The following is a 23954-nucleotide window of genomic DNA, read 5'->3' as shown; positions in this document are numbered from 1 at the left end:
TCAACCACCACCCTCTGTCTTCTTTCAGCTAGCCAATTTCTGATCCACATCTCTAAATCACCCTCAAGCCCCAGCCTCCGTATTTTCTGCAATAGCCTACCGTGGGGAACCTTATCAAACGCTTTACTGAAATCCATATACACCACATCAACTGCTCTACCCTCGTCTACCTGTTCAGTCACCTTCTCAAAGAACTCGATAAGGTTTGTGAGGCATGACCTACCCTTCACAAAGCCATGCTGACTATCCCTGATCATATTATTCCTATCTAGATGATTATAAATCTTGTCTCTTATAATCCCCTCCAAGACTTTACCCACTACAGACGTGAGGCTCACCGGTCTATAGTTGCCGGGGTTGTCTCTGTTCCCCTTTTTGAACAAAGGGACCACATTTGCTATCCTCCAGTCCTCTGGCACTATCCCTGTAGCCAATGATGACATAAAAATCAAAGCCAAAGGTCCAGCAATCTCTTCCCTGGCCTCCCAGAGAATCCTAGGATAAATCCCATCAGGCCCCAGGGACTTATCTATTTTCAGCCTGTCCAGAATTGCCAACACCTCTTCCCTACGTACCTCAATGCCATCTATTCTAATAGCCTGGGTTTCAGCATTCTCCTCCACAACATTATCTTTATCCTGAGTGAATACTGACGAAAAATATTCATTTAGTATCTCGCCTATCTCTTCAGACTCCACACACAACTTCCCATCCCTGTCCTTGACTGGTCCTACTCTTACCCTAGTCATTCGCTTATTCCTGACATACCGATAGAAAGCTTTTGGGTTTTCCTTGATCCTACCTGCCAAATACTTCTCATGTCCCCTCCTTGCTCGTCTTAGCTCTCTCTTTAGATCCTTCCTCGCTACCTTGTAACTATCCATCGCCCCAACTGAAACTTCACACCTCATCTTCACATAGGCCCCCTTCTTCCTCTTAACAAGAGATTCCACTTCTTTGGTAAACCACGGTTCCCTCGCTCGACGCCTTCCTCCCTGCCTGACCGGTACATACTTATCAAGAACACGCAGTAGCTGATCCTTGAACAAGCTCCACTTATCCAGTGTGCCCAACACTTGCAGCCTACTTCTCCAACCTATCCCCCCCAAGTCACGTCTAATGGCATCATAATTGCCCTTCCCCCAGCTATAACTCTTGCCCTGCGGTGTATACTTATCCCTTTCCATCATTAACGTAAACGTCACCGAATTGTGGTCACTGTCCCCAAAGTGCTCTCCTACCTCCAAATCCAACACCTGGCCTGGTTCATTACCCAAAACCAAATCCAACGTGGCCTCGCCTCTTGTTGGCCTGTCAACATATTGTGTCAGGAAACCCTCCTGCAGGTAGATTGGCCATGCTAAATTGCCCTTGGTGTCCAAAGAAAAAAAGGTTAGGTGGGGTGACAGGGATAGGGCTGAGGCGTGGTCTTAAGTAGGGTGCTCTTTCCAAGGGCCGGTGCAGACTCGATGGCCCGAATGGCCTCCTTCTGCACTGTGAATTCTATGATTCTAATACACTTCACTGCTATGTTCGACATGTCCAAAATTTATTATGAGCTTTAACTCTACAACTTATTGAAGTTGTATTTGGGGTTTCTAGAAACCTTGTATGCTATGCACTTTCAGTCCAATGGAATTTCTTGAGCATTACTGAATAGTGCTAGTCTCGGATGAATGAAATGCTTGTGTACAAGTAAACCAAGATAGAAACAATTTTCATAAAGTTGTATGAAAGTGCAATTATATGCCAGATGCATTCTCGTCTCCCTTTTTATGTGACAAATTCATTCAATTTATGTTAATTTAATTTTTATTTATATATTATATATTGATAAACACTCCTCTCTTTGAAAGCACTTAGAGTGAGAATAGGAGGTGTGATTATGTACCTGATAGTTGTGTGAATAAATATATATATGACCTTTTTTAACAATCTGTTTTTCTAAAGGCAATCGATGGTATTCATCAAGTAGGGGTTTACTGTTTGGCTCTAGTACCAGCTAATACACTTCCAAAAACTCCTCTTGGTGGCATACACCTCTCAGAAACCAAACAGTGCTTCTTAGAAGGTTCCCTCCACCCATGCAATGTGTTAATGTGTCCGCACACATGCGTAATAAACCTGCCCAAGCCAAGACAGAAACAGCCAGGTAAGGTTTTTATTTCCTGACAGAAGGTCAATGTTAAATTATGTGCGATATAAATATTTGAAGGATTAAATTAAAGGAATATCCAGCATCAAGATACCTGTGACCAAGAGTCGATTATCTCCTTCCTTTCAATTCATTTCTGTTTTTCGAGTTTGAAAACTGTACTGAGTTGAAAATGATATTGTAACTTTGAAACAGCAAGTTAAAATAGGTGATACATTTTGAAGACTTGTCTTTTTAATGCTGTGTGCATCAAACATATCAATTAAAAAAAAGCATGCTACTTTGGTAGCTTGATTTCAGAGTTAAAGAAATGTGGAGTGCAATTGATAAACTGATTGTCTTTTGATGATTCCAATTTACTGAAATGCATTTGGTGGAATTTTGTGCTCTCGACAGAGATTGGTCCAGCTTCTGTTATGGTTGGAAATCTGGTATCCGGAAAGAGGATTGCCCAGGCCAGTGGAAGAGATTTAGGACAGATTGAAGACAATGACCAAGGTAGAAAGGTAAGTATTATTGCATAACAGCATACTCTGAATGGGCCATTCTGTGGCAAGCCATGACTTGAATTTCTGTGGGCTGGATTTTACCAGCCCTCTAGACGCTGGTTGCAGAACGACTTTGATATGTTGTGTACTCTGGGATAACACGGGCTGCAACTGGATGCAGCTTTAACCAAAAGATACTCCAGACCTTGAAGTTAGTTCAATCTGATTTATTGAACCAGTAGCACAGTTCTCTATGAGTTTAACTCTCTGCTAACCTATGTGTGGTTACTCTCTCTGACTGAACCAGCCACGTGCTGACTTAGCCACGTGCTGGAGGTGTGATACTGTACATACACCCTGACTCACTCTGTAGATGTTCATCAGTGGAAAGAGGTGGAGTGTGAGTGCCTCGTGCCTTTTATAGTGAGATACCACCCTTGAGTGTCCTGCCTGCTCATTGGTCATATCCTGTTCTCTGTGTTCATTAGCTGCCTGTCTGCATATCATTATCTGCATGTCTGCATATCATGACAGACTTTGCTTAAAAAAAAGTCTTCATAGTCTTCTGTATTTTAACAGCGAGCAACTATATACATCTATAGGCTAATGGGTACAGGCATGGAGCTATCTCCATCTTGGTCTCTGGCCAACACCACATTGATCCTATGTCTAGGTCATGTGCTATCTCCCCTGTGTAGGTGGTACTGTTCTCAGTCTAACATTAACTCTATATACCAGACACTGGTATGGGGATGGGATGGGAGATGAGAGGACCTCTAAAAAGGCATGGTAAAGTAGGAAGTGGTTGCCCATCATCTTCCCCTTACTATAATAATAATAATTGCTTATTGTCACACGTAGGCTTCAATGAAGTGTCATGTGAGAGTATTAAGAAATGGGTGTTTACTACTGCAGTGATGTCAGAGTGGGTGGAGCCGGGCTGTCTGTCAGCTTTTTACTTTTGTTTTAGGCTGTTTGCTGCAGGGTGTGTTTTAGTTTTGTTTTCAGAGCTGGATAGCTGCAGTCACAGCCAGAAGGTGTATGAATCTCTCTCTGTAATCTAAAGACTGTAAATCGATCCTGGTGATTTAAAACTAAAAACAGTAGTGACTTTAACCTGATGTGCTTCTGGTAAAAGGTGTTTTAAGTCTTATGGATGTTAAAAGGAAAGCTTAAAGGATTACTTAGTGTTGTATTCTTTGGGGTTTGTATTTGAATTAATGGTTGCTAAGATGTTCACTGTATGTTTTAAAAAGGTTAACTTGAGTTCATAGAATAAACATTGTTTTTCTTTAAAAAATACTTTTCCATTTCTGCTGTACCACACCTGTAGAGTGGGCAGGGTGCTCCCCATACCACAATCTATTAAAAGTTATGGGTCAGGTGAACTCCATGATACACTTTGGGGTTCTCTAAACACTGGCCCATAACAGAAGTTACTGTGAAATGCCCCTAGTCGCCACATTCCGGCGCCTGTTCGGGGAGGCTGGTACGGGAATTGAACCCGCGCTGCTTGCCTTGTTCTGAAACACAAGCCGGCTGCTTAGCCCACTGTGCTAAACCAGCCCCTATAATGCATGAGGATACTCTCCTGCTCAAAGGCCAAGTAAGGGTCTCTTCCTGCCTCCAGTGACATTTAAGTAGCAGAACAGGGGCCCTCCACAACATGAGATCACCAAGGGAACCCTGATGGCATCCTAGTGGGCTTTGGGTTGGGTGGGATGGGGGGCTCCTATTCAGGCCACCAAGGGGCTCATGGTGCCAATGGCCACCTCAGTAGCAAAGTTGCTACCTGCCCTCATCACCCTACCCCTTTACAGCCTTGCTCGACCCTGCCTGACTCATCCTGGTGCTCCCAGACCACATATCCCTGGTTGAGAGGATGCACATCTATCAACATCGCCTTATCCTCCAGGTATAGTCCATATGATAGCCACCACTCCTGGAGTACCATTGAGCTATCAGCCTTCTGATTGTCCAGCAATTATTGCAGGTGGTCCGCTGTCCTTAGTTGAGAAAATGCAACCCTGGGTCTAGTTGACATGGTGTCAGCCTCGAAGGCTGTACCCCCACTACCATCATTAAATTCCAACATGTAAAACTGAATTTGACGGAATTATGGATTTTTAGCTTGATTCCTTTTATTTAATATAGAGCTAAATCGCTGGCTTTGAAAGCAGACCAAGGCAGGCCAGCAGCACGGTTCAATTCCCGTATCAGCCTCCCCGAACAGGCGCCGGAATGTGGCGACTAGGGGCTTTTCACAGTAACTTCATTTGAAGCCTACTTGTGACAATAACCGATTTTCATTTTCAAATTTTGTAGCCCTTCTGGTAGGTTCCTCCTTTGGGAACTGTGGGAGCAAAAAAAATTAGGAATTCAGCTAGGCGGAAGTGACATCTTTTGACATGAAGATTGTAGAATAATTTCCTCAAATTTCAGTTCCCTTGTTGAGGGGTTGGAAGGATGTTTGGGGTATGTTTCTCAGTGGTTAGGCAGTTGGATGGGGGACTTGAGGCATGTTCCATCAAGATTTTGTGTCCACCCTTATTGGCAGGTGCTGAGTCACAACTCTACTGACCCCATTACACATCACTGGGTAATAATAATGAAATGACCATCCCATGACCCCCACATGTAAGGCCAATGTTGGATGTCACCAGTACTGCATCTGGATGTTTGACTCTTGTATGATTGTGTCTTGTATGCAGGGGGTGCTTCAACATTATTGCAACAAAATTCTAGTTGATATTGAGAATTATTAGTTTCAAATTAAAATGGACTCATTCTGAAAATTAATATGCAAAGCATGATAGTTTGACCATTTTTGCTTTTAAAATAACAATCAAACTTTTGTTTCTATCTTTTTTGCACTTGGAGAACACCTGAACATTTATGAATAGCATGGCCGGAATTGAACCCAGGTCCCTGGAGCTGTGAGGCAGCAGTGCTAATTACCGTATCGCCACGCTATGCACAAATAATGTTCCAGTGTTGGGGGTTTTTCGGTTTCACACAGCTATCTGTATGGCTGCTCTGATTCAGATTGGCAATTTAGGGCTGTAGTTAACAGGGCCCCATCATCCCCACTGGCCACTGCTGACTAAAAAAGAAATCGAGGAGGAGTTGCCAGCAGTTCTCATGGCTGCCCCACAACTACGGAATGACCGACTGGCCATTAACTAAGTTGAGGCATAGCTTCCCACATCTCAGAAACAGGAAGTCCCACCTACAGAGTGGCCAGCCAATCGGTAGCCAGCAGTTCTCCTGTACCAAGGGAGCCATCAGGAGTGGTGGCCACCGGCTGTACTGCAGCAAGGCTGAGAGGAGGCATGCAGCACTTGGTACATCATGGCAGGTAAGTCGAGGGTCTCGCTGGAGTCAAGCTGGAGTTGTGGGGGGGGGGGGAAACTAGGAAGGCTTGGGGACCTGGATGGATCTTACATCTTGGGGTCCTTTCGAATGGCCCTATCCATTGCACAGGAGAAGGTGCCAGGCTGGGGGCTTGTCATGGGGCTCTCCCGCCACCAGATTAGTCAAGGCAGTAGTGGATCAAAGTCCTGAAATGGCCATTAATTGCCCACTTCAGAGCCTCAATAGGTCCACGGATAGGTTGGCCACCCAATGCCCACACTGCCACTGGTGGAATTGCAGCAGTGGACAGAAAGGCAGCACATTTGTCGCTTGCTGGATGTAATGTGCTCCCCCACCTTCAAATACTCACGTTAATTATACAAAGATCATGTAGAATGTTAGCACCAAAATAAAGTCATTTTGCACACTATCAGCATCTCATAGGATTGCATTTTTGAAGCCTTAACTATTGTGCTTTTGTTCCAGTTTATGTTTCTGGCTGAAGTTCTACAATGGCGTGCTCAAACTACTCCTGACCACCTGCTTTTCACACTACTAAATTCTAGGGTAAGTCTTTCATTGACGAATAGCAAATGAAAAGCAATTGGCTGATTGCTTATAAGTTCATAATATATCGGAGCAATATTAAGCCATTTAACCCATCGAGTCTGCTCCGCCATTCAATCATGGCTGATCTCATCCTGGCCTTAACTCTACCATCTTGCCCGTTCTCCATAACCCTTCAACCCATCACCAATTAAAGAGCTATCTACCACCTCCTTAAATTTACTCACTGTCCCAGCATCCACCGCACTCTAGGGCACTGAATTCTACAGATTCACAACCCTTTGGGAGAAGTAGTTTCTCCTCAAATCTGTTTTAAATTTGCTACCTCTATCCTAAGACTATGACCTGCCATTCTAGAATGCCCCACTGGAGGAAACATCTGCTCCACGTCTACTTTATCCATACCTTTTATCATCTTGTATGCCTCAATTTGGTCTCCCCTCATTCTTCTAAATTCTATTTAGAGAGTATAGGCCTAAACTGTTCAATCTCTCTTCATAAGGCAGACAAACTGCTCATCTCTGCAATCGATCTAGTGAACCTCCTCCGAACTGCCTCCAGTGCCACTACATCTTTCCTCAAATAAGGGGCCCAAAATTGTGCACAATACTCTAGGTGTGGTCTCACCAATGCCTTCTATAGTTGCAACATTTCCTTACCTTTATACTCTACTCCTTTCGCTATAAATGCTAACATTCCATTCACTGTCATTATTATCTATTGTGCCTGCATCCTAGTTTTCTGTAACTTGAGCACTAGGACACCCTGATCCCTCTGCATCGGAGCACCCTGAAACCTCTCCCCATTTAGGTATTAAATTGCCTTCCCATTTTTCTGTCTAAAATGCATAACCTCACACTTATCCACTTTAAACTCCAGCTGCCATGTTTTGGCCCATTCTCCTAACCTATCTATATCCATTTGTAAGGTTCTTACTTCCTCATTGTAACTTACAGTTCCACCTATTTAATTGAGTCATCTGAAAATTTGGCTGTAGAACCTTCGATTGTCAATAGCTGGGGCCCAAGGACCGAACCCTGTGGCACACCACTAGTTATATCTTGCCATCCAGTGAAAGACCCATTTATCCTGACTCTGTCTTCTGTCCGTCAGCCAGTCTTCTATCCAAGCTAATAAATTACCCCTAATCCCATGTGATCTAATGTTATAAATTAACCTCCTGTGCGGCACGTTCTCAAATGCCTTCCAGTTAGCCTAACATCTGACATAAGGAAAATCATAGAGGCTATTATCAAAGATGTAATATCAGGGCACTTGGAAAAATTCAAGGTAATCAGACAGATTCAAAATGGTTTTGTGAAAGGGAAATCATGTTTAACGGGGGGGGGGGGGGGGGGGGGGGCACGGTAGCATAGTGGTTAGTACAGTTGCTTCGCAGCGCCAGGGCCACAGGTTCGATTCCCGGCTTGGGTCACTGTCTGCGGAGTCTGCACGTTCTCCCCGTGTCTGCGTGGGCTTCCTCCGGGTGCTCCGGTTTCCTCCCACAAGTCCCGAAAAACGTGCTGTTAGGTAATTTGGACATTCTGAATTCCCCCTCTGTGTACCCGAACAGGCGCCGGAATGTGGCGACTAGGGGCTTTCCACAGTAACTTCATTGCAGTGTTAATGTAAGCCTACTTGTGACAATAAAGATTATTATTAATTTGTTAATGAATTGCATGCTATTGAGCCAGGTCATTTGATAGCATTGAACCTGGTACTACTTTGCTTATGCTGCTTTTAAACTTGAATAATTGCCTCGTTGTTTTTCCTTTTGGATATTCCTGCTAATAGTATAAGCTGTGTCAGATGGTGACCAAGTAGATTCATTGTTCAAGGATATTGAAATGTCAAAATATGTTTGAATGCTCTGTGTGTTTGTTTGCAGTCTGGCTTGCATGGCTCAGATGTATAACTGAGGGAAGACGTTCTCAGCAGCAGTAACAGCTTTCTGCTTCATTCAATGTCCAGTCTATTGGCCAACCATGGGCTGCCATTGATAATATAGACTTCTCGACTGATTGGGGAAAGTAGCAAACATGCAGGAACCAAAACACGTTGAGGATGACAGTTATCTTGAGCCAAAGCATCGAGTCAATGATAGCAGATAGCGATTAGAAAAGAAAATTGGGCTGACTGTTCAACAAGCTGGACCTTTTTTTTTTGCACACGATGACCGGTCATCCCCATTGCTACTTCGTATCCACCCATTATTCATTGAACCCAAAGGAACGTACTGGAGTAACAAAGCGGCTGATTACCGTGGCTGTCGTTCAGGCTTTTAATCTCCTAGCAATTTACTTAGGTTTTTAAGGAGATAAACAGTGGCACAGGCAACTAATAAAATAAGAGTTGAAGCTTAAGCTTGGTGCCCTGACAATGAATTCCATCTATGTTCAGTAAATTTGATCTGCATTCCCACAGTTGTCGCAGCCCACAATCAACTTCTTTTCAAACATAAATGCCAGAAAAAAATTGCATTGTGTTTTCATTGTTCTAGTAGGCTTGTGATGATGCCTCATATAATCTTTCTTGGTATAATTGACCACAAGAAGGCTGTGATGTTGTTTAAAAAGAAAACAGGACGATTATGTTCGATCGATTTGCAAACCAATTTTCAAATCCAGTAACAAAATGCACACTACCTCCTCTTTGCTAGGAGGTCGTGTGCATGTGCAGACGCAGTAATGACAGCCCATTTTCAGCAGTAGACGCTGCGATTGCAGACACTGCACAGTGTGGAAATCTATTTTAAGCTTTCAGTGTGTGGCAGTGAAACCATTAACTGAGAATTGGTTTCCTGTAGTTTCTGCACTTTTGCATTAAATTGGAGTGTCATTCATGGTATTTGGTTTTAAAATAAAATTGATAAAAATCCATGAGAAGCGATCCTTTCTGTCGAGACTGGGCCACACATTTTGGAAAGTAATCCAAGTTGGAGGATCAGGCCCAAGGGCTCGAACAAACCCATCACCAACCCAGACACCGAAGGAGGGCAGAGCTCTTGTTTCCACATCCTGAGAAATATAATTTACATGTTTGAAAGGTTTGCTTAAATACATCAATGATGAATCTAGTAACTCTCGCAAACGTTTTCTTTTCCGTCTGTTGTGAAAAGAAAGTTATCTGACATTTGGTGACAGTTTTCACCACAAATTCGACCACCAGCTGGAAATATGGAGGTCACCTTGCAAACTGTTCTCAAACCTATCTTTGATTGCCAGAGAAGTGATTGCAAACCTACAAGGAACCAGCAGATGATGCTTCAAAGTGCAGTCTTTTAAAAGAACCACATTTATTGATGGTTTATGCTGCATTATGCCTCCTTTATAATCAGAATTCTTTAACAGCAAAGACTAAGCTAATGGACAACTTGGCAGATAGGCTCCCATTAATAAAAACACAGATTATTTTGATGGAATCTCCAGTGTCATGTTTAAATCTCAGGAAAAGTTCTTCAAATATACAGCTCTATGGATTTGTGGAAACAATTTAATGGAATTCATTTTAAGCATCATTTGGCAAAAACCCTATTCATCAAAACTAAATCAAACCCTTTATTGTAAAAATGTTGGAGATAAAACTGCAGGAACAAGAAGGTGCTTAAGGGACACTTTTTGGAGATGGGTATAATCAGTATGAGATCAACTTAACAGGATATTGAATTTAAGATTCTAAATATCTACAAACGCAAAATATTACAATTTGAAACATACCAGGCAGGATTCTCTCAGCCCAGGGCCGGGCCGGAGAATCCCTGCGACCGGCGCTAATTGCGCCACGCCGCCCTGACACCGGCACGCGATTCTCCCGATCTGGTGCCGGCATGGTTGGCGCAGCGCTGGTCGCGGGCCGCTCTATGTGGCCGGCCCGCCAATTATCAGGATAGGCCGAGCGGCCGTTGTGGAAACGCCAAGTCCCGCCGGCATTGTTCTAACCTGCTCCCAGCCGGCGGGAACTCAGCGTTGAAGGGTCGGGTGGCGGCCTGTGGGGGGGGGGGCGGGGGGGGGAGCCACGGATGTGGCCTGGCCCGTGATTGGGACCCACCGATCGGCGAGCCGGCCCCTCTGTCTCCCGGCCTCCTTTCTTCCGCGCCGGCGCCTGTACTCCTGCGCCATGTTGCGTCGGGGCCGGTGGACAAGGGAGACACCGCGCATGCGTGGAAATCGCGCCAATGGGACTGCGCATTCGCGGGTTCGCGCCGGCCCCACTGTGCATGCGTGCATCCCCTGGCGCCCATTCCACGGACGGATCAACAGCTGGAGTGCCGTGAACCACTCCAGCGCCCTGCTGGCCCCCTGTAGGGGCCAGAATTGCTGATCCTGGGACTGTGTTGACGCCGTTGAGAAACGCGACGGCATTTCCGACGGCATCAACACTTAGCCTCAGGATCAGAGAATCCCGCCCACCATTTAGCCCACTTCATCTATAACATTGCTTTGCATCATGAGTCATCTCAACAAGATGCCATTTTTCTGTTCACTCCCAATACTTTTTTAATGTTTCTCTTTTTCAAGCAACTATCTGAGCAGCTTTAGAAAGGTTTGTGAGTCTCTGTTTCAACAGATTTTTGGGGCAGAGAATTTCACATTCTATCTATGTTCAGTGCCAAGAAATTTTCTATTCACACCTTTAATTCTCCCTGTGGTCATATTTAAATTCATGTCCTCTTGGCACTTTCTGGATATAGTCTAACTACTACTACTACTGTTTGCCTTGTCATAACGTTCGTAACCTGGAAGACCTCTACCACAGCCGCTGATCTCTCATCGCTAGTGAAAAAATATTTTATTCTCTCTTCATTAATCCTAGCTTATCCATCACTTTTCTGTCCTCTGTCATGGATATCCACTAATCTTAAGAGTGACCTAATGAAATTATTGTGCTACACCTTACTGCTTCAGTAACAGAATCTAAATTTTGGTTGCCTTCTATGTTTGTGTTATCTTCTATAATGGTCTTCATATTTGTGTATCTGGGGATATATTTGCCCCTCTACTCCACCTACAATCTCTGAATGAAGATAAAGGTTATTTTTCCTATTCCTACTTGTGAAATAGTAGCTTTTATGCATTCAACAGTATCTGCTCCTCTCAGCCCATTCTGCTAACCTATCTAGGATTTCCTTGAGACCTACACTCCTCGAGGGTTATGATATTGTGCCATCAACAAACTCCAATATTCTTTCCCTGATTCCAAAATTCATGTGAAATCCCTGTAACCTACTGAAGGAATAAAGTCACAAGGTTCCACAGTTTAAACAAAAGTCAAAGTAAGCAGCAACTACGAACTAAACCCCTTCTTTGGTTAACAATTGCACTTTACACTCAAAAACACGATCACCTATACTTTATACTTTAAAACTGAAGTAACCCTTCGAGGCGTGAGCTGTTTTGGAATTCTCAATTGGCTTCCAGCTAAGTGACACTTCACTGCTCCTTAAGCACCTCAAGACCGTGGAGACTTCACTGCACTCTGACTTTGTGCTTCCACCTCAGAAATAGCCTTCATTTCTGATGGCCCTTTTGCTTCAGATCTATAGCTATTCTACAGCCCTCAGCAGACTGTCTCTCTCAGCCTGTTCCTAGTGGCAAAATGAAACAAATGAACCTCCCAATGCCCACAGCCCCTCTCCAGTAATATGGCAAACTTTAGGATGTTCCAGCCAGAAAAACAAACTACTTATCTTGCCTTCAAACCCAAGCTTTTTGATTCTGGGATCCATGTGAATAATTTAGATACAAAATGGAATTAGCTACCCTTTCTCCCAAACTTGATGGGTCCACCAGGAAACTCCCTTATTTACAAACTGATTTTAGTTTCTTTTCATCTGGAAACTACATACATAATTTACACATTTTATTGAGGTAAGTGTAGTGTCCTGCTCCTATCAAAAGCTGAGAGGGGTCATCCATTATTTAAGTTTTCTCACTTCCATTCCTAGCCTCATTAAATATACCTTTGAACTGCAATCACTCTAGATCTGTTTGAATCACATTTATTTCATGGTTGGTTATCAGTTTCTTAATCCGATGTTGCCATTTATGTTACAGTTGGCACTTTTAATCTTCTACCTAAAAGTACCTTTAAAATATTAATATAAATTGTGGAACTGGATGATTACGACAATTGAGCTATTCATTTGAGCTGCCACGGAAGCAACCGAATATCACCTTTTTATGGAGAGAGAGAAGGGAGCTAACGTTTCAAGTCTGGGTGACTCTTTGTCAAAGCTGCCACCGGCATTGATAGAGTCATCCAGACACCTTGTTGGCTTTCTTCTCTCTCCACAGATGCTGTCCGACCTGCTGTGATTGTCCAGCATTTTCTGTTTTTGTTTCCGATTCCAGCATCCGCAGTAATTTGCTTTTATCGCTATTCTATGTTTGTTTACTAGGGAACAATAGCCAATTCTTTAACATGTCTTCAGCTGCATAAACGAGCTGAGAAAATAGCAGTTATGCTGATGGAGCGGGGCCACTTACAGGATGGAGATCATGTGGCATTGGTCTATCCACCAGGTAAGTTGATGGCGTAATAATTTTTATTTCACCCTACAATTCCTCCACCTCTATCCTCTTCATCCATCCTGTGTCAAATGTGATGCGCGTTCAGAATTCATCATCTGATTATAAGGAATTCCTGCAATTCATCAGCTGAAAAGCTGGGGTTAGAGGAAACTGGATATAATTAATCTAAACTTGGCATGTCAGATGGATTCCTCGCCCTTTAAAGAAAACCTGATGACTGAGTTTGTTGCAATGCTGCAGTAACGTGGGGTTTTGTCATTTAAAGTGCAGGCTTTAAGATGAAATATGTTGTGTCCTTCATACAGGAATAGACTTAATTGCAGCATTTTATGGATGCCTGTACGCAGGTTGCGTGCCAATAACTGTTCGACCTCCACACCCACAGAATATTGCTACCACGTTACCTACGGTGAAGATGATTGTGGAGGTAGGTCAGGATTTAACGTTATTGTTTATGGTATGTTCCATGTTTGAATTTTCACCCCATTGTTTTTAAACAAGCTAATACCCTCTGTACCGAAATCGCGCTCAGCGCAGGGGTGGAGAATGACCCAAAATAGGCTCCCATGCCGGCACGCAATTCGCACGCGCGTGATGGACGCGGCGCCACTCGGGGGGCCGTTGGAAAAGGCCCCCCCGGCGATTCTCCACGCTCGACGGGCCGAGTGCCCACCAAGTCCCGCCAGGACTTGGTGGTTCTAATGTGGTTCCACCCGGCGGGAATTCGGAGTCGCGGCTGATGTGGGCGTTATGGTGGGAGGGCATGAGTGATCCGGAGTGATCCTCACCCGTTTTCCGGCGGGCATGGGGACTTAGTCCCCCAAAGGGAGAATCCCGCCCCTTATTCCTGCCTTTTTTTCCCCCGAGTCACGTAACTCAGTAGACGTCATTCATTGACAGGCACTTCATATTTTACACTGTCACAATTCTTGATATTTCAGAACAATAAAGCGTTAAAAAATAAATGTTGCATCAGTTAAGATCAAAGGCAACATTTTACGCAACTCTGAAATCGAGCTGAATTCTAGTCTAGCTCATCAAATTTTACCTGACTTCAGTGGAAAATGTTTGAGTTGAGGATGAAGCTGATATTTGGAGACTGTATCTATAATATAACCGCAGCCAAAAATGTCAGAATTATTTGTGAGTCCGGGATCAGATATTCTGTTGGTTATCAGACTGGTGGTGTTGAGGAAGCGGGGAGGCTGCAGAAGGACTTGGACAGGCTAGGAGAGTGGGCAAAGAGGTGGCAGATGGAATACAATGTGGAAAAGTGTGAGGTTATGCACTTTGGTCGGAAGAATGGAGGCATAGAATATTTTGTAAATCGGGAAAGGCTTTGGAAATCTGAAGCACAAAGGGACTTGGGTGTCCTAGTTCAGGAATCTCTTAAGGTTAACATGCAGGTTCCATTGGCAGTCTGGAAGGCAAATGCACTGTTTTGAGAGGTTCTAGAATACAAGAACAGGAATGTACTGCTGAGGCTGAATGAGGCTCTGGTCAGACCCCATTTGGAATATTGTGAGCAGTTTTGGGTCCCGTATCTAAGGAAGGATATGCTGGCATTGGAGGGGATCCAGAGGAGGTTCACAAGAATGATCCCGGGAATGAAGGGCTTGTCATATGAGGAGCGGTTGAGGACAATGGTCCCGTACCCAATGGAGGTCGGACCAATGAGGGGGATCTCATTGATTAAATGGCAGAGCAGCTTCGATGGGCAGAATGGCCTAATTCGGCTCGTATATCTTATGGTCTTATGGTGTATCCTTTCATAAGAATACACTGCATTTTTTGTCCATTTGTTTTCCCACTCACTCTGTTAAAATGTAATACAAAGTGCCGCACAAATAACTTTTTCTACATTTGTTCTCAGAACATTAGAACACTGGCAAGATATTTTTATGGGTGGCACGGTAGCACAGTGATTAGCACTGTTGTTTCACAGCGCCAGGGACCCAGGTTCAATTCCCGGCTTGGGCCACTGCCTGTGCGGAGTCTGCACATTCTCCCCGTGCCTGCGTGGGTTTCCTCCGGGTGCTCCCGTTTCCTCCCACAAGTCCCAAAAGACGTCATGTTAGTTAATTTGGATATTCTGAATTCTCCCACTGTGTACCCGAACAGGCGCCATAATGTGGCAACTAGGGGCTTTTCACATAACTTCATTGCAGTGTTGATGTAAGCCTACTTGTGACAATAACGATTATTATTAATTGCTGACTCTAGTATGGAACTGGAGTAATATTTTGGGCAGTGCGGGTGGGGGTGGCAGGATCTCTTCCCGCGGGGTCTTGGATGGGGATGGCAGAATCTCTTCCCAGGAGACCATCAGTCGATCAGTTTGCTTTCTCATTATTTTGCAATGTTAATGCTCCAATCATAAGATTTATTGAATTCAGTTTCACAATTTTGCCACGCTGGGATTTGAACTCTGGACATCTGGGTTGGCTGTCCTTTACCAAAACTATTAATCTGCCAATATCATTTGTATGAGCTGATCAAACGAGTGATTTTTATTTCATGGACATGCGGTATCTGCTGGTAAAGTGGTTTTAAATCTGAAGAGTAGTTTCATTGTCAAGCTGTTGTTTATCTCGGGTCTTGGGAGTCTGTTCTCAAGTAGCTGGGAGCAGTAGGACAGTGTTTGCCTGTTCAGAATACCAATTCCAATGACTTAATGGGATACAATGTTATTTGCTGAAAATGGACACAGTAATCTGAATGTATAATAATTATGATCATGCTTTGTTCAGTGACTTGGAAATGTGGTGACTGGAAATCTTCCACTTAATTGACCATGCCTTATTTTTCATTTGTGAAATGTTCAAATAGTTTATCTCTGACCTTCAACTTATGTGATTATATTAATTTGTGTCAGTCAGAGAATCTGAGTTTACTGTTGAATAGTGCTTTGGTACAATGCAATGTCCTCTTAGGGCTCCATTCTTGTGCTTTAGGGCCTATTTACACTCTGTCAATGATGTTTATTGGAGCTCTAACTTTCGTGGCCATCCTGTAATGTAATCGAGTTTGTTCTGCTAGTTCTGGAGGAGTAGTTTTCATCTGGTGCTCTGGTGGAGCAGTGCTCCCATGGTTAGTATAGAGTGTGCCACCAGCGTTCATAGAAAGAAAGACTTGCATTTGGTGCATTTTGCATGACCTCAGGATATCCCAAAATACCTGTAGTAAAGGATCCTCTTGGGATGAGTGATGATTGCATGCTTGAATTTCAAATTCAGTTTGAGGGCAATAAACTTCATAGAATCTACAGTGCAGGAGGAGGTCATTCGTCCCATCATGTCTGCATCGGCCCTTAGAAAGAGCACCCTACTTAAGCTCACAGCTCCACCCTATCCCATCTAGCCTTTTTTGGACACTAAGGGCAATTTATCATGGCCAATCCACCTAACCTGCACATCTTTGGACTGTGGGAGGAAACCGGAGCACCCGGAAGAAACCCACGCAGATACGGGGAGAATGTGCAGACTCCACTCAGACAGTGACCCAAGCCGGGAATCGAACGTGGGACCCTGGACCTGTGAAGCAACTGTGCTAATCACTGTGCTGCCCTAAAGAGTCCAAAACTAATGTTCTGGTGTTAAACATAGGCATGAGGACAGACTTGACCCCAGTGGACTGGGCAGAAAGACTCAAATGTAGGACAGTTGATGAACAGTGGCAGATATTCAAGAGACCAATTTCTCCCATTAAAATATACTCCAGAGGTGAAGAAAGATTGTGAGAGGGGGTAAATGCATCGGTGGCTAAGCAAGGAGGATGGAGATATAATATAGAGGAAAAAACTAAGGCATACCATTTTGCAAAGAACAGTGGCAGACTGGAGGATTGGGAAACTTTTAAAGACCAGCAGAGGATTACTGAAAAAAAAGTAATAAAAAGGGCAATGGTAAATTATGAAAGAATTCTGATGCAAAATATAAAAATGGAGGGGGGCACGTAGCACAGAGGTTAGCACTGCAGCTTACGTCACTGAGGACCCGGGTTCGAATCCTGGCCCTGGGTTACTGTCTGTGTGGAGTTTGCACATTCTCCCGTGTCTGCGTGGGTTTCACCCCCACAACCCAAAGATGTGCTGGTTAGGTGGATTGGCCATGCTAAATTGCCCCTTAATTGGAAAAAAAAATAATTGGGTACTCGAAATTTATTTTAAAAATATAAAAACGGATAGCAAAAGATTCTATAAGTATATAAGAAGGAAGAGAGTAGCTAAAGTCAACTTTGGTTCCTTAGAGGATGAGCCTGTGGAGTTAATAATGGGAACACACAAATGCCAGAGACACTAAATCAATATTTTGCCTCGGTTTTCACAGTGGTGGACACTAGAGCCATCCAAATAGTAACAGGTATTGCAGAGGTTGTTGAAAAGGAGGAACTTAAAACAATCTGCATCACCAGGGAAAAAATACTGAGCCAGCTATTGGGATTAAAGGCAGACAAGTCCCCAGGACCTGATGGCCTACATCTGAGAGCCTTAAAAGAGGTGGCAGCAGAGATCGTGGAGGCATTGGCTATAATATTCCAAAATTCCCTGGATTCTGGAAAAGTTCCAGTGGATTGTTATAAGGCTAATGTAATGCCCCTATTCAAAAAGGAAGAAAGGCAGATAGTAGGAACCTATAGACCAGTTAGTTTAACGTCTGTTGTTCGGAAACTGTTGGAATCCATTATTAAGGAAGTAGTAACGGGACATTTGGAAAGTCAAAATGCAATCCATCAGAGTCAGCATAATTTTAAGAAGGATAAATTGTGTTTCACTTATTTGCTGGAGTTCTTTGAAGATGTATTAAGCAAAGTGGATAATGGGGCTCCTGTCGATGTAGTGTATCTGGACTTGCAGAAGGCAGTTGATGAGGTGTTGCACAAAAGGTAAAGATCCCGCAAGAGTTGGGAGTAACATTTTGCTTGGATAGAGGATTGGCTAACTAACGGGAAGCAGAGAATGGACATAAATCGGTCTCTTTCTGGTTGTCAAGCTGTAACTAGTGGTGTGTCAAAGGGTTTTGGTCCTCGGGCCCCAACTATTTACGATCTATATTAATAACTTGGATGCAGGGATAAAGGGTACAGCCAAACTTACAGGTGACACTAAAATAGGTGGGAGAGTAAGTTACAATGAGGAAAAAGGAAATTTACAAATGGATATGGATAGGTTAGGTGAGTGGGCAAAATTTGGCAGATGGAATTTAACATTGGTAAGTGTGAGGTTATCCTTTTTTGATCAGAGGAATAAAAAAGCAACTTATCTAAATGGAGAGAAATTTCAGAATGCATTGGTAGAGGGAACTGGGTGTCCTTGGGCATTAATTGTAGAAAATTAGTCTGTAGGTGCAGCAGGTAATAAGAAAGGCAAATAAAATGTTGGCATACATTGCTAATGGAGCATAAAAGTAGGGAAGTGTATTGTAACTGTACAGGACATTGGGGTGAGAGTATATCTGGAGCACTGCGCATAGTTTTGGTCCCCTTGCTTGAGGAAGGATGTAAATGCATTAGAGGCGGTTCAGAGATGGATCACTAGACTGATTTTAGGGATGAAGGATTTGTTTTATGAAGAGAGATTAAGCAGTTTAGGTCTATACTTGCTGGAGATTTGAAGAACAATAGGAGATCTAATTGAGGATATAAGATGCTAAAGGAGGTTGACATAGAATAGATGTTTCTCCTTGTTGAACATTCTAGAACAAAAGACTTTAATTTTAGGCTGTGGGGTGACAGAATTAAAACACAATTGAGGAGGAATTACTTGAAAGGGTCGTGAATCTGTGGAATTCTCTACTGCAGAGTGCAATGGACACTGGAACACTCAACAAATTTGAGGACATAGATAGGGTTTTAATTAGTCGTGGTATGAAGGGTTGTGAGCAGGAAGGTGGAGAGGAGGCTGAGATGAGATCAGCCATGATTGTGTTAAATGTTGGAGCAGGCTCGAGAGGCTGAATGATGAACCAAGCCGAGAAGGTCCCTGGTTTTGACCTTGCACTAAGATCATGGGTATCGTAGAATCATAGAATTTACAGTGCAGAAGGAGGCCATTCGGCCCATCGAGTCAGTTTGGGAAGAACACCCTACCCAAGGTCAACACCTCCACCCTATCCCCATAACCCAGTAACCCCACCCAACACGAAGGGCAATTTTGGACACTAAGGGCAATTTATCGTGGCCAATCCACCTAACCTGCATATCTTTGGACTGTGGGAGGAAACCGGAGCACCCGGAGGAAACCCACGCACACACTGGAGGTGAGTAGTGTATTTAAAAGCCTTGCCTGGTCCCGTGTCTGTTCTTCTTTTCTGTTTTATTTGTTTTTATATAAGGCGGGAACCGGAAGTTCGACCCGCGGACCTCTGGCAAGTCCCCCCCCCCCCCCCCCCCCAACCAATAAATTCTGGTGGAGAGGAAACCCGAGACACTACACGTGTAGTGTCTCCCACCCGCCCTCCTCCTCTAACCTAATAATAAGACCCATTGGTGTAAGGTAAGTGCCATATTATATTATTATTATATTATTAGCATTGTGCAGGTCAAGGTTCGGAGGTGGAGGAGCAGTCTCTGTCAGCGAGAGAACCTGAGAACATCTAAGACACTCAGAAGGTAAGTAAGTTATTTTTACTTTTATACCTTTTTTCAAATTGTGTGTGTCGGGGGGAAACTAAAGTGACATCACAGAAAAGCTGTGGCCAGAGTGGCTGGTTGGGATTCTAACCTAAATTTAAAAAAAATTTGAGTATCTGGGAACTAATTAAACATAATAACTTAATTATAATTTAGAGGATATCTAAGCCAGAGATCGGAGAGTATTATAGTTAGCTGTCGCATTTCTATTAGAAATCTAGTGCTAGGAAACAGATAGTTGACAGTAACTTTGAAATTTTAAAAAAAGTATTTTAAAAAAAAGACAAATTTTAATTAATTGACGCAATGTCAGTTAGAGGGGTGCTGTGCTCTGACTGTGAGATGTGGCAGGTCCGGGAGGCTTCCAGCGTCCCGGATGGCTTCATCTGCAGAAAGTGCACCCAACTGGAGCTCCTCACAGACCGCATGGTTCGGTTGGAGCAGCAATTGGATGCACTTAGGAGCATGCAGGTGGCGGAAAGCGTCATAGATCGCAGTTATGTAAATGTGGTCACACCCAAGGTGCAGGCAGAGAAATGGGTGACCACCAGAAAGGGCAGGCAGTCAGTGCAGGAATCCCCTGTGGTTGTCCCCCTCTCGAACAGATATACCCCTTTGGATATTGTCGGGGGGGATAGCCTATCAGGGGAAAACAGCAGCAGCCAGAGCAGTGGCACCACGGCTGGCTCTGATGTTCAGAAGGGAGGGTCAAAGCGCAGAAGAGTAATAGTAATAGGGGACTCTATAGTCAGGGGCACAGATAGGCGCTTCTGTGGACGTGAAAGAGACTCCAGGATGGTATGTTGCCTCCCTGGTGCCAGGGTCCAGGATGTCTCCGAACGGGTAGAGGGAATCCTGAAGGGGGAGGGCAAACAGGCAGAGGTCGTTGTACATATTGGTACTAACGACATAGGCAGGAAGGGGCATGAGGTCCTGCAGCAGGAGTTCAGGGAGCTAGGCAGAAAGTTAAAAGACAGGACCTCGAGGGTTGTAATCTCGGGATTACTCCCTGTGCCACGTGCCAGTGAGGCTAGAAATAGGAAGATAGAGCAGATAAACACGTGGCTAAACAGCTGGTGTAGGAGGGAGGGTTTCCATTATCTGGACCACTGGGAGCTCTTCCGGGGCAGGTGTGACCTGTATAAGAAGGACGGGTTGCATCTAAACCGGAGAGGCATAAATATCCTGGCCGCGAGGTTTGCTAGTGTCACACGGGAGGGTTTAAACTAGTATGGCAGGGGGGTGGGCACGGGAGCAATAGGTCAGAAGGTGAGAGCATTGAGGGAGAACTAGGGAATAGGGACAGTGTGGCTCTGAGGCAGAGCAGACGGGGAGAAGTTGCTGAACACAGCGGGTCTGGTGGCCTGAAGTGCATATGTTTTAATGCAAGGAGCATTACGGGTAAGGCAGATGAACTTAGAGCTTGGATTACTACTTGGAACTATGATGTTGTTGCCATTACAGAGACCTGGTTGAGGGAAGGGCAGGATTGGCAGCTAAACGTTCCAGGATTTAGATGTTTCAGGTGGGATAGAGGGGGATGTAAAAGGGGAGGTCGAGTTGCGCTACTTGTTCGGGAGAATATCACAGCTATACTGCGAGAGGACACCTCAGAGGGCAGTGAGGCTATATGGGTAGAGATCAGGAATAAGAAGGGTGCAGTCACAATGTTGGGGGTATACTACAGGCCTCCCAACAGCCAGCGGGAGATAGAGGAGCAGATAGGTAGACAGATTTTGGAAAAGAGTAAAAACAACAGGGTTGTGGTGATGGGAGACTTCAACTTCCCCAATATTGACTGGGACTCACTTAGTGCCAGGGGCTTAGACGGGGCGGAGTTTGTAAGGAGCATCCAGGAGGGCTTCTTAAAACAATATGTAAACAGTCCAACTAGGGAAGGGGCGGTACTGGACCTGGTATTGGGGAATGAGCCCGGCCAGGTGGTAGATGTTTCAGTAGGGGAGCATTTCGGTAACAGTGACCACAATTCAGTAAGTTTTAAAGTACTGGTGGACAAGGATAAGAGTGGTCCGAGGATGAATGTGCTAAATTGGGGGAAGGCTAATTATAACAATATTAGGCGGGAACTGAAGAACATAGATTGGGGGCGGATGTTTGAGGGCAAATCAACATCTGACATGTGGGAGGCTTTCAAGTGTCAGTTGAAAGGAATACAGGACCGGCATGTTCCTGTGAGGAAGAAAGATAAATACGGCAATTTTCGGGAACCTTGGATGACGAGTGACATTGTAGGCCTCGTCAAAAAGAAAAAGAAGGCATTTGTCAGGGCTAAGAGGCTGGGAACAGACAAAGCCTGTGTGGCATATAAGGAAAGTAGGAAGGAACTTAAGCAAGGAGTCAGGAGGGCTAGAAGGGGTCACGAAAAGTCATTAGCAAATAGGGTTAAGGAAAATCCCAAGGCTTTTTACACGTACATAAAAAGCAAGAGGGTAGCCAGGGAAAGGGTTGGCCCACTGAAGGATAGGCAAGGGAATCTATGTGTGGAGCCAGAGGAAATGGGCGAGGTACTAAATGAATACTTTGCATCAGTATTCACCAAAGAGAAGGAATTGGTAGATGTTGAGTCTGGAGAAGGGGGTGTAGATAGCCTGGGTCACATTGTGATCCAAAAAGACGAGGTGTTGGGTGTCTTAAAAAATATTAAGGTAGATAAGTCCCCAGAGCCTGATGGGATCTACCCCAGAATACTGAAGGAGGCTGGAGAGGAAATTGCTGAGGCCTTGACAGAAATCTTTGGATCCTCGCTGTCTTCAGGGGATGTCCTGGAGGACTGGAGAATAGCCAATGTTGTTCCTCTGTTTAAGAAGGGTAGCAAGGATAATCCCGGGAACTACAGGCCGGTGAGCCTTACTTCAGTGGTAGGGAAATTACTGGAGAGAATTCTTAGAGACAGGATCTACTCCCATTTGGAAGCAAATGGACGTATTAGTGAGAGGCAGCACAGTTTTGTGAAGGGGAGGTCGTGTCTCACTAACTTGATAGAGTTTTTCGAGGAGGCCACTAAGATGATTGATGCAGGTAGGGCAGTAGATGTTGTCTATATGGACTTCAGTAAGGCCTTTGGCAAGGTCCCTCATGGTAGACTAGTACAAAAGGTGAAGTCACACGGGATCAGGGGTGAACTGGCAAGGTGGATACAGAACTGGCTAGGCCATAGAAGGCAGAGGGTAGCAATGGAGGGATGCTTTTCTAATTGGAGGGCTGTGACCAGTGGTGTTCCACAGGGATCAGTGCTGGGACCTTTGCTCTTTGTAGTATATACAAATGATTTGGAGGAAAATGTAACTGGTCTGATTAGTAAGTTTGCAGATGACACAAAGGTTGGTGGAATTGCGGATAGCGATGAGGACTGTCTGAGGATACAGCAGGATTTAGATTGTCTGGAGACTTGGGCGGAGAGATGGCAGATGGAGTTTAATCCGGACAAATGTGAGGTAATGCATTTTGGAAGGTCTAATGCAGGTAGGGAATATACAGTGAATGGTAGAACCCTCAAGAGTATTGAAAGTCAAAGAGATCTAGGAGTACAGGTCCACAGGTCATTGAAAGGGGCAACACAGGTGGAGAAGGTAGTCAAGAAGGCATACGGCATGCTTGCCTTCATTGGCCGGGGCATTGAGTATAAGAATTGGCAAGTCATGTTGCAGCTGTATAGAACCTTAGTTAGGCCACACTTGGAGTATAGTGTTCAATTCTGGTCGCCACACTACCAGAAGGATGTGGGGGCTTTAGAGAGGGTGCAGAAGAGATTTACCAGAATGTTGCCTGGTATGGAGGGCATAAGCTATGAGGAGCGATTGAATAAACTCGGTTTGTTTTCACTGGAACGAAGGAGGTTGAGGGGCGACCTGGTAGAGGTATACAAAATTATGAGGGGCATAGACAGAGTGGATAGTCAGAGGCTTTTCCCCAGCGTAGAGGGGTCAATTACTAGGGGGCATAGGTTTAAGGTGAGAGGGGCAAGGTTTAGAGTAGATGTACGAGGCAAGTTTTTTACGCAGAGGGTAGTGGGTACCTGGAACTCGCTACCGGAGGAGGTAGTGGAAGCAGGGACGATAGGGACATTTAAGGGGCATCTTGACAAATATATGAATAGGATGGGAATAGAAGGATACGGACCCAGGAAGTGTAGAAGATTGTAGTTTAGTCGGGCAGTATGGTCGGCACGGGCTTGGAGGGCCGAAGGGCCTGTTCCTGTGCTGTACATTT

General features: G+C 44.5%; 1 protein-coding gene across 7 annotated transcripts in view; it reads left to right on the top strand.

The window, feature by feature from the left end:
• Positions 1–23954, top strand: part of LOC140424813 (disco-interacting protein 2 homolog C) — an 803805-nt gene that overhangs the window by 616527 nt on the left and 163324 nt on the right. For all 7 annotated transcript variants that reach the window (XM_072508262.1, XM_072508265.1, XM_072508267.1 and 4 more), the window contains 5 exons: positions 1951–2152; positions 2552–2661; positions 6484–6564; positions 12962–13085; positions 13400–13521. In XM_072508262.1, the coding sequence (XP_072364363.1) occupies positions 1951–2152; positions 2552–2661; positions 6484–6564; positions 12962–13085; positions 13400–13521 (639 nt within the window). The remainder of the gene's footprint in view (positions 1–1950; positions 2153–2551; positions 2662–6483; positions 6565–12961; positions 13086–13399; positions 13522–23954) is intronic.

The sequence above is a fragment of the Scyliorhinus torazame genome, chromosome 6, assembly GCF_047496885.1.
Source record: "Scyliorhinus torazame isolate Kashiwa2021f chromosome 6, sScyTor2.1, whole genome shotgun sequence".
NCBI classification, from domain to species: domain Eukaryota; kingdom Metazoa; phylum Chordata; class Chondrichthyes; order Carcharhiniformes; family Scyliorhinidae; genus Scyliorhinus; species Scyliorhinus torazame.
Note: the sequence above shows the minus strand (reverse complement) of the source record. Positions and strands in the feature narration are given on the sequence as shown.